The sequence below is a fragment of the Lycorma delicatula genome, chromosome 7 (genome assembly GCF_047948215.1).
Source record: "Lycorma delicatula isolate Av1 chromosome 7, ASM4794821v1, whole genome shotgun sequence".
NCBI classification, from domain to species: domain Eukaryota; kingdom Metazoa; phylum Arthropoda; class Insecta; order Hemiptera; family Fulgoridae; genus Lycorma; species Lycorma delicatula.
In genome coordinates this window covers 33,709,271-33,721,362 of record NC_134461.1, presented here as the reverse complement: position 1 = coordinate 33,721,362, position 12,092 = coordinate 33,709,271, and the positions used below count along the sequence as shown (strand labels likewise).

Below are 12,092 nucleotides of genomic sequence, written 5' to 3'. Positions count from 1 at the left end.
AATTTTCTGATTACATGTTCAATAAACGCCATCCATCATCATTGAACATAATTAATCAATAAGACATAAATAATAACAGAAAAAATCGTATCATAGTAACATTTTACTAATAAGTAGTACTCATTATATAACCCTGATTATTACAAAAACAAAGCTAGCATCACTTCTTAACAAAAGATATTATAAACTAAAATTTATATTTATAATTACTCATCTGAAGAAATTGAGTCAATTTTTCCTTATGCAAAATGTGGCAGTGGACTGTTTGATTAATGTGATGTCATTAATAACCATTCATTGATTACATTCTGAACATTTATTTTTTATGGAATTAAAATACAATACTACAAGAACTACATCAACATGAGATAAATCCATAAAAGCTTTTGTTGTGTCTCATTACATCTGACTCGTACACTTAACTAAATCGTCCATGTTTATCAATAGAAAGAAGAGAATGAGATAGTTACCATCCATTCATTACTGATATGTTGAGAAAGGAGAAGGCAAAATACAAAATTAATTAAGATATCCACTGATATCCTAATAATATGAAAATGGATTTGTATATGACAAAATGTGGTAATTTAATATAATTAAAAATGAATGTTAAGAAATTGATAATAAAAAAAGTATAATTTGTTTAAAAAGTTTATTTGTTTGCACCAATAAATTCTTCAGCAAAGTGGGTTTAGGCTAATTAATGTAGTAGAAGTGAAATTTGAATGTACATGAGGTCTGTCCAAGAAATAACCGAAATTTTTTAATTATGCGCCAATAGAGAGATATTTTGTGACAAGTGGTTGACAGCACTATGTTGCACATAACCTCCTTTGTAACCACACGTTCTTGGATTGTTGATATCTTGTTTATTTTTCGTGGTATTGCAATTTGAGTGCTATGTGTTTCAATGTTAGTAGGGATTTTTGTAATGTACAAACGATTTTTGGGAACAATGATGCTATGTAAAATTTTGTGTGAAATTGGGGAAAACTTTCACAGAAATATTTCAACTTTTGAAACAAGCTTATGGAGATGAGGCTCTGTGTCGTACAAAATGTTATGAACGGTTTTCACAATTTAAAAGTGACTTGTCAGTAAATTGAAGATGACCCTCAACCAGGAAGGTCTTTAACTTCTACTGATGACACCAGCGTTTAGAAAATCAACGATTGGGTGCATGTAAATCGCCAACTGACTGTCATAGAACTTGCAGAACAGGTTAGCATCTTGACTGCATCATACCAATGGTATTTTGACCAAAAAATTGAACGTGCATCGAGTTGCAGCAAAGTTTCTTCCTCGTTTGATGACCAAAGAGCAGAAAAAACATCGAGTGGACTTTTGTCTGCAAGTTCTTGAATAAGTCGATGATGAAACATTCAAGCAAAGGATCATAACGGGAGATGAAAGCTGGGTTTATGGTTACAACAGTGAGACAAAAGTTAAATCATCACAATGAATTGGTATCAATGAATTTGTAATGAATTGATATCCATGCCCTAAGAAAACATGTCAGTCTCAATCCAATGTCAAAGTAATGATCTCTGTTTTTTCGATTTTAATAGAATTGTGCATTTTGAATTCTTGCCTCAAGGTGAAACAGTGACTGTGTTTATTATCAAGGCGTTTTACAATAGTTACATGAAAAGATCTGCAAAAAGAGAACATAGTTGTGGTGAGACAACTGATGGTTCCTTGACCATGACAATGTACCCACACACTCAGCTTTGTCATTTCATCAGTTAAATGCCAACAATCAAATAACTGTCATCCCTTGATCTCCCTACTCACCAGAGCTGGCTCCTTGTGATTTTTTTCTTAAAATCAGTGATGGAAGGACGCCATTTTGAGACTATTGATGGCATTAAAGCAAATTCGTCATGGACCTTAAAGGCCATTTCAAATGAAGTTATCCAGGACTGCTTTGAGAAGTGAAAACGCCACTGAGAAAAGTGTGCGAATAGGGAAGGGGAGTACTTTGAAGGGAACAAGGACCAATCATCTGTAAAATTAAAGAATGTTTAATAAACATTAAAGAAATAAAGTTTGGTTATTTTCTGTACAGACCTCGTAAAAGCATAAATATTACTTAAAATGATAAAACATGTAATAAACAGATTATTTGTAAAAATGAGAAAATAAGTTACAAAATAAGTTGTGATATAAACTTCAGAAACTCCATAAATAACAAGCTGTTATTCATTTGCTTGCTGTTCCATTCAACTTTACCTCTCTTTTTTTGTAATATACTTGCACTGGTTTTTTGTACTTCCATTTGCTTTAATTAAGTTGTAGAAAAATTCATAATTTAAAATATATCTATTAACTATGAGTTGCTACACAAATTCCTTAGTTCTCACCACACCACTTTGTATCTATTTAAAAATATTTTCATCTAACGAAATTTTATATATATATATGAATAATTACTAAATAGGCATTAGTTTGTTAGAAACAAAAAACCAAACCTTACAGAAAACTAAAAGGAACACTCAATCATATAGTACATACAGTTAACAGATAATGCATTTAAATAAAACAGAAGAATCAAGATTTGTAATCATGTTGGATTAAAATTTAAAATAAAAAGGTAGTAGTTATTCATGCAGTTAGTATGGAATATGTTTCATTGCAAAATTTTAACATATTCAAAAGTGAAAAGATTAAGTGAAATCAATTTGAAAATTACTATTTAATATCATTCAACAACTTACCTGCATCAATGAAAAAATGTTTTTCATTTATGTTTTTGACCTGATAATTTAAGCACATTTAACTTTTTTTACACTATCACATCTGACTTCTATTTATGTACTTTACCGAACACAATGACAACTCTGTTATAACCCAAAACCCAAAAATTGTTATCGCTGAGCTGATACAAGATACAAATCACTCCTGAAAATGGCAATGCCATCCTCAAGAATAATAAGCATCATATAGCAGGTTTACTAGCAAGGGAGGGATGAAATGCTTTTCTCCTGCCTTTTTCACAGAGCCTAATGTACTTTTGAAAAATCAACTTGCCAAGCCCATCCATAATATTACAAATGATTCAGCACCAAAAGTGGCATATTCACTCCACTCATTGCAGGAACAGATTTTACAATAAATATTATTACTATCAAAGTAAACAACTTTTCCGTACTTCTAGCTCAAATGTTCTATATGCATCATGGCATTATATTAGGTACTTCATCTTCACCGGTTGAAAGTCAGATTTTTTTCTCCACATTTTTCAAACCACATTTTTCTCCTTTGAAACCAAAGGCAGTGAAACAAGGTGGGTACTACATGCTTCTCCAATGAATCTCTAAACAGGATAAAAGCTGACGTTTCTGAAGGAAACGTCAATCAAGGAAGCATTCTGCCTTGACAAATTTAACAAATAAGGAAACTTGTCCCAGTTTGATATCTATAATACCGTAAACAACCTACACAAATTAAAAAAAAAACCTTTTATTTAAAGAAACCAACAGTTAATTAAATTTAAATTAAAAACAAATTAACAAACAGTGTTGCAACATCAGTAATTTATATATTTAAAATTTCCATTACTTTGGAAATTTGTTTCCTTATGTTAACTTTCCAGTTGTAAGTTAAGATGCTTTACTAATTATTATAATTTATTTTTACAGTCCGCTAAAAAAAAATTACTAACTTAAGAAATAATTCTTTATGCTTTATGCAAGAGGAGAATCAAAAATAGGTGAAGGTTAAATGTATTTGTGTGATATGCTAATAAATGTTGCAAGTCAACACATCTCGATCTGTGCCAATGTAAGCAGGATTTAAGTTTTTTTTCTACTACCTATAAGAACATTTGGAAAATTTTTATGATGGCTCATGATGAAGACACAAGTGTATGAAATTTTTATTTTGCTGAAATTGTTTTAATGCTTCTCAAAGCTATAACAAAAGATTTAAGTAACATGCAAATGTAAAAATAGTATTTATATTTAAAGAAGCTAAAATATCACTTGATGATCAAAAACATTCTGGTTGATTTTCAAAAAGCATTTATTTAACAAAATCTTGAAATTTTGCAAAAAATAGATCTTTGTCAGACCACTGATAAAATTTCTGATCTCACAGTTCCTGTCAGTGAATGTTGTTATATTTGAAAATAAAAAATAAGAAGACAAAAATCCTGTTATTTTTAATTTATTGCAATCTGTGGGAACAATTTTGAAATAGTGCAATTTTTTCTTAAGTTGTGAATTCAGATGAGACTTGGTGCTATAGTACTGACCTGAAAACAAAAACAACAAACCAACCAGAAAATACTGAATTCACCAAAATCTAAGAGCAATCTTAAGTTAGGACCATGATAATTTTTACTTTATATTAACAGGTAAAAATGACAAAAATTTTTTTTTTTTAGCATAAGTTGTAGAGCACCTGTAAATGGATCTGTCACCATAATTCCTTTACCATAGTGAGCAACAGTTTTTGGAAAAAAGAATGCGACAATTCTCTGTTGTCCTCTCTCCTCAAGCAATTTTACTCAATGTGATTTTTTTAGTTTCCTCATATAAATGCGAAATGAAAGAGAAATGTTTTGGCTGATTTTAACCAGAAACATCAGAGACCTTGAACTACAACACCAATAAAGACTTTCAGAAATGTTTCCAGCAGGGGTAAAATTATTCTTATTTATATTCCAGTGTAAAAGTCAAAAGGAAGATTTTTGAAAGAAACTAGACAGGCAAATTGAACAAAGCCAAATGAACCTTTTTAAAAAGAATTGGTGTTTTTTGCCCTCCTTTAATTTAGATTAAAATTAAAGTGCAAGAAAATAAAAAGAAAAAGTTATTTTTGCACAAATATAAAATATGCAATTAACAGATGTTGGTAGGGAGATTAACTTTTTGAAAAAGTGACATCATTTGTTAACAGAAGCTAGGAGCATGATTTTACAAGAGTATTTGGAAGTTAAAAATGATATTATTGCTAACTTTTTTAAGAAAATTGGCTATAATAAACATGAAGGATATTCTAAAATACTGAAAGAGAACCTAACAATCCAAGTGAAACGAATTTATAACCAAATCATTTTCTTCGGACTATTGTAGATAAATATAATATTTACTAACAAATGAAGTGCAGAAGAGTTCATTTGATGGATGGCGTAAATTGCAAGGAAGATAAAAACTTCAAACCAGTGAAAAGAGGATGAAGATGACAAAAGCAAAAACACTTGTCTGTTGTGATCAAAAACATTAAAAGCCATACATTTTAATCCAATAATTATTTTTCTAGGCTCAACATAGTGTTAATTAATCTAGGCTGCTTTGAAAGGTTATGAAAACGGGTCGAAAATATAAATCATCAATGTAAAAACCAAAAAACAAACAAAACTGTTTTCTATTATCACTAATGTACAACAGTGTAAACATGTTTTAGAAATTTTAGAATTAATTTTAAGAAAGAAGGCTATTCTTTTATTTAATGTACACGTTGATTGCAGTAGTGCAATCCAAATTAAAAATGTATACTGCAATCTTATAGATAAACATTTAATAGCCTTAAACATAAAGATATTTTTCAATTTTACAGGTGTATTACACTAAAATCTGACAACAAAATTTTTCTTATTCCAATCTTTAGTTTTAAATTAGTGACGTCTGATTATAAAAATTCTGTCAACATACCTTTTTCTTGGAACCATTAAGAAAGTCTTTATACATCTCAGATCTTAGATATCTAGAGTAACTGTCACTTTTCATTAAGTGGTAGACATGAGCCTGAAAGAAGATTATTGTATAAATACCACAAAAAAAATATAAATTATATAATAAAAATGTTAAAAAGTAACCGAACCAAAATATATACATTCCGTAATCATTTAACAACCAACAGATTTTTCTAACGATTATGGTCACAATTCATTAAAAAAAGTAAAAATAAAAGTAGTAGCTACTGTATGTAACTATTAAACAATCTATATAGACCACATAACTGATAAATGATATAACTGTTTGTTATACTACTGACAAATTTTCACAAATTAATCATGTAAGACACAATGCCTACAACATTGCCATCAAGATATTCCTAAATTTTTTAAAACACTTAGAAAAATTATTAAAATTACTTTGCATGAAAATAAAATATTAAACTTATGCAAAGATTACTTTTGAGAAAAAAATTCCATATAATTTTAATAATAAATTCATAAACGCATATATCTTCATTCTACAGAGCCTTACACTTCACTCTTAAAATACAAATAAAAAAGTCTTAAGTGTATTAAATTATGTGGCTCTATATAATATTAGTATTTCTTTCTAAAGAATAAATATTACTCTTATTTGCAAAAAGATGATTTACTTGAAAATGGTATATACAATTTGGCTAATCAGAAAAACTGGACAAACACATATTCTTTTATTTGGGAGACCCAGGAAAGTCATGGTATATAAGAAATAGCTATAGATAAAAAATCTCAAACAAACAAAATTTAAATCTACAATAAAATGAATACAATCATTTTTTTTAAAGAACAGAAACATATTGTTAAGCTTTTAACTTGACTCATTATGGTCAAGACTGCAATCGTGATTTCAAAACAATTTATTTAATCAATAAATTGTTTTATTGATTTGAATAAATACTTCTCATTAAAAAAATAATGTGAGTGCCTGATCATTACTCATAGAGACTATCTCTGTTAAAAAAGTATCTGAAACAGATCATAAAAAAAAATTGCTAACTTAGTGGCTTCTAATCCTAATCTTCTTTGAAATGTAATATTATCTTTGTGACCACACACTTAATCCAATGGTCTTTCCAATAATGTAGACCTATTTTGTACTTCTCTTTAGGAATGGCTATCAGCTGTACTACTGCACTCATCATATGTAATTGTCTGTTAAATCAGGAATCTTTCAGCAGCAGCAGCATCTTTAGTGAATTCTGTGCAATAAATCCTGGAAATCTTAAAGTAATTACTGTGAAGCAACTACTTCTAGTTACTTCTAGTAAATTTTATTGTTACTCCATTTTACCCATTCAAAATCTCAAGATTTTCAAAAAATCTTTTCTTAATGTGCAGTTACACTGTAAGAAGAACGTGTACACAAATTCTCATCAATTTATCTTCAGTAGTTTGGCTTAGCATTGATTATGAATCACTCATGATACGTTGTCAATTTCAATAACACCTCTATTGAAAATATCTCTACTGATAAATGTCTTGGGAGCGGTTCGCAGTAAGAAAGGAGCATGATAATTTAGCAGCGTGCCACCTAGTAGCCTGAATGAGATGTAGCACTGTAACAGATTACTTACACGTTTTAATAAATAATTTTTATTTTTAGATAACATTTACAAATAACCGTGATCTATTAGATTGAGAGTGTGCCTGATGCATGCAAAAGTGGGCCTTCAACCTACTAACAAATACCCATTTGAATTCTGAATATCGGACGATTGTTTACATATAGATATTATGAGAGCAGCCATTGCACAACCCCCAAAACATCGCTTCAGGGGCAACCTGTTTGTTACCCATTGATGGTGACGATTGGTTTAGCTTCCCATGAGGCGTTTACATACCTCACCATTCTAGCCTCACATACAGTCCCCACGAAAAGCCCATTATTGTTAAACAGAATTTTTTTTAATTTAATATTATTTTAATTTAATATAAATTTAATTCTACTATTTTTTTAATATTATTCATTTGACTGATTTAAATCATTCAGTTCACACCCAGCCCACACAATATTAGACTCACAATTCATTAATTCAAAATTCATTAAAATTTGTGCTTCAACCGCAGCACATCCTTCCCATTTGTCCTTCTGCCACAGCAAACATCTTTTTAAGCAACAGGATTTTCAGACTGATACAGTCAAGTTCTTTAAAAAATATTATTTGTAGTATTTCTAAAGATTCTTATTAGACTGTGATTTTAATGTAATCTCATTTTTAAAACTTAAAATTCAATGCAACAAAAGAGCTCTTTGCAATGAGAATTTTTTATTTATTTTTGAGATGGGACCTCCTCACCACACTTACACCCACTTTACACAAAATAATTCACTAAGATAAAACAATATGAAATGTACATGTATTTATTTTATCTATCATTTCATTGTTAATGCAATTTTCCAAACTTTTCTGTTATGTGCAGTATTTTAAATAAGACTAGTTATTTAGCAAAATCTTCTTAATATTAAACCAGTAATGATCTTTCCTTGCTTAATAGTTTTTTCTATTATAAAACTGACTAATGCCTTAATGCTCTACCAACCTGACCATAGTCATTACTAATTTTATATAAGCACATCTCATAGTTTCATGCAGATGAGGTACGACATATATTCACAGTAACAGTTCAATATTTTAAAATATATATTAAGTAAATACGACTAATGACAGGAAACAGCAAACTGCGGTACTTAAAAGAAAAAGAAGAGAACTATCTTTTCTGACTATATTTTATATTTGTACAACTTGTGACTAAACAGAGTTATGTTATTTTAAAAATTATATAGAAGTTAAAAATTTTATATCATTCAAAGAAAAATATTGTCTACATAGAATTAAAAATGAAATTTTTAATGTTAATGGTTGAAACAAAGTGTTTAATAAAAAATTGATGAAATATCAAGTCTGGAAAAGTTCTCCAATATAAATATATATATTGTTTTATATATATATATATATAAAACAAGACTGACTGATCAATGTAAAGCTCAAACTACTTAACCTAGGTGGATGAATTTTGGAGAGTACATTGTTTTTATAACATAGGCACCTATTAAGGAAAAATTTTGGAAACTGTCTGCAAGGGGGAGAAAAGGGGAGGCAAATTTTTTAATGAAATTTCTGTATCTCAGGAACAAAAGGCTGTTACAGCCATGAAAATTGGTATTTAGACTTTTCTGTGAAAATAAAACGGCACGTTTCACAGTTTTAAAAAAATCCAGTTGGGATTAATGGAGTGGACCAAAATTTTGTATGAAAATTCTAAATCTCACTCAATATGTGGTGAATAATAATTCCAGTCCACTTTTTCCATTGTTTTATCACTCAAATGCAATGCAAAATATATTTTGCATTGGTTTATTACTTACTTGGTGTTTTTCTATTTGATAATGATTTCCAATATATATGTAATTCCATGTTGGATAAATGTTTACACACACATATGAAAATAAATGTTCTATGTAATTTACGTTACATTTAATTATACGCATAATTTATACATATATAATATATGTATATTTATGTTACATCCTATGCTGTGTCATCTATTGATGAATTAAAAAATTATAAAATGGTATATGATAAAAGATAGTTTGTAGTAAATTTAATCTGTATATGATTAAAATGTTTTTGTTTTAATTAATTAACTAACAACATTATTAAATGTTTTTAGTTTATTAACAAATTAATCAGGCAGCGTCCAATGTGAAAATGCCATACCTGACTGGGATTTAAACCCAGGATTTCTGGATGAAAGGCCGAGACGCTACCACTCGTGCTACAGAGGCCGGCTTAATTTATAATAATCTTATGCCTTTATTAATCATGATGAAATTAACAAATAAATTTATGTGGTATTAAGAAAATGAGGGAGAGACAGAACCAAGGACATGAGAAGCAAAACCATAATGTGGAATGTGTTGGAGTAAATCAGAACATTATGGAGAGAAGATAGAGGAACAGCCATGCCAGTGACATATAGCTTATGCAATACAGTGAAAATGAAATAAAAGTAAATTTATTCACCACGTTAACCTTTTTGAGTCTAACATACTGTAAATCCTAATTCACGCACAGATTAGGTTAAAAACTCTGTCAGTAAACATGACAAATTCATTGCATTCGTGTACAGGATTTATTCATTTTCATTATGTGGACAAATCACAGAATTTATGTAATACGAGTGAAATAATTGAAGTTTTGCTAAATGAATCAGGTGATGAATGTGAAAGCAAATATACTAGATGGTACTTTTGATGATCATAACATGTCTGTGAATTAGGTTAGTTTTACTGTGTGTACTGGTGTACAACTGCATTAATTTCTAATAATAACATCAACAAATAGAAATTGAATCTGAAACCCCAATTACAATTTCAAGTGAAACAAATCCACCAAACAAAAGACAAAAATTAGCACATATCTCAAAATAATTTAATAGCTTTTAGAATGCTGGTAACGGGATCTTATTCTCTTATTTCCAACTGTTAGCTGCAACCTATTGATAGTTCAAATAGTTTTTTTTGAAGCCAATAGAGTGCAGCACATATAAGTGATATTAGTTACATTAACTTATGATAGTAGTATTACAGATTAATGATAGTACTAGATAGATAACCGATAGTACTCAAACGATAAAGTTCTAAAACGAATTACATGGTCATAGTTGGTACAGACAGTTTACTGCAATCCATAAGCGCGACAGCAGTCCTGAAAAGTTTAATAAGGGTTGTTTAAAAATCCACGCTCAATGAAGTCAATTATTTTAACTAAGAAATCACTTTTTTATTTATTTTTTTAAAAGTCTACAATCTCTTGTCTTTCACTCACCACTGTTTTGCCCAATAATATGAATAATGGTACATTACTCAAATAGTAGCTTTGCATACTCAATGGTAACATTGTGGAATGTTAAAATTGTGATAAGCCACAGTTTTGATTGATTTCAGAATTCAGAGTTACGACTCTACACTGGTTTATCAAGGATATAAAAATCTATAGAGTGCTTGGAATCTGATGGAGTCAGATATCTCTTTTGTCATGAAAGTCAAAAGTAGATTTCTGAAAGGGAAGCTTTTCATGTAACATGCTGAAAGGAATAATTCAGACTCTCATACAGCAATATTGTGCAGTTACATCATTAGCTAATGGAGTATCATATGGATTAATCGGCTCTTTAAAGGAGCCAATGAAAGCCTATACTACTAAATAAGTCAACAACCTCAATATCATTCAAGGTAGAGTAAAAATTAATGACAACTATTTCACTTCGGGTCAAATTTTTACGGTACCACAAAAAGCTGTTAACATTGCTAATAATAATCATTACTTGCATTTGAAATTTAAATGCATAGAACTTAAAATTTAATCTCCCTGTGATAAAAGTTAAAATTTCAGTATGACCTTTATTTGCCAATCAAAAGAAAAATAGTAAACATTGTTTTAGAATCAGTAAAGCTTATAAAGACTAAACTAAGGATCAATAACCTATATAATTTTACAATTCATTGCTAAAACTCACTTAAAATTACCATATTTTTGGCAAATGATGTTGCAGTTAGGATGCTGAATTCTAGAAGGGCTGGTATTGGGTTTGGTTTTCAACAAGGTTTTTTCTATCTAGGCTTTCATCTACGTATCATCTAGTTTATCACTGTCCTAATTAAAATGTATCTGATGGTAAAAATTAAAAAATTAAATTTTTAAATGAATTAAACACTATCTCCTACCCTAATTATAAAGGCTAAAGATATTTCCATCCAGATAATGTATCATTGAAATAAAAATAATATTCAAGTTGATAGACTGAAGCAGAAAAACGGAAGAAGAATTTGTGAAACTATTATTTTTAGACAGGCATTCTAAAAAATTATTCTGTAACATTTCAAAAAAAAATATTTTCTGATAATCTAAAAAAAAATGCATGACTTCAATAATCATAAACCTTCTCAAGAATGGCACTCCTTATCATAATCAAGTCTTTTAATATATCCAATCTTCTTCTGTACAAGAGCAACTGTATAAAATTTCATGACTATACTTAAACCATTTCTGAAATTTCAAGCTAAATAGATGTTTTAACACATATGCAAAATTTTATTTTATATCCAAAAAAAAAAATATTTTTTAAATTTTGGATTAGTCAAAACATTAATAAATACAAAAATCCACAAATATTTTTTTTTAATCATAGCAATACTTCCCTAGCCCTGTAAACTACATTACAACAGCTGCAAAAAAAATAAAAACTTAAATACTAAAGGCATAATAGTCAATAATGGAAAAAAAATTAAATAAGTGTGATATTTCAAATTATTTTGAATAAAGAATTAACAATACATGAAAAAGATACCTACTTTTTTCAAACAAGT

The 12,092-nt window shown here is 29.1% G+C and overlaps 1 protein-coding gene across 3 annotated transcripts in view; it reads right to left on the bottom strand.

Moving 5' to 3' along the window:
* The window catches only part of RSG7 (Regulator of G-protein signaling 7), a 72,290-nt gene that overhangs the window by 26,805 nt on the left and 33,393 nt on the right, over nt 1-12,092 (bottom strand). For all 3 annotated transcript variants that reach the window (XM_075371378.1, XM_075371379.1, XM_075371380.1), the window contains exon 12: nt 5,658-5,750. In XM_075371378.1, coding sequence (XP_075227493.1) covers nt 5,658-5,750 — 93 coding nt within the window. The remainder of the gene's footprint in view (nt 1-5,657; nt 5,751-12,092) is intronic.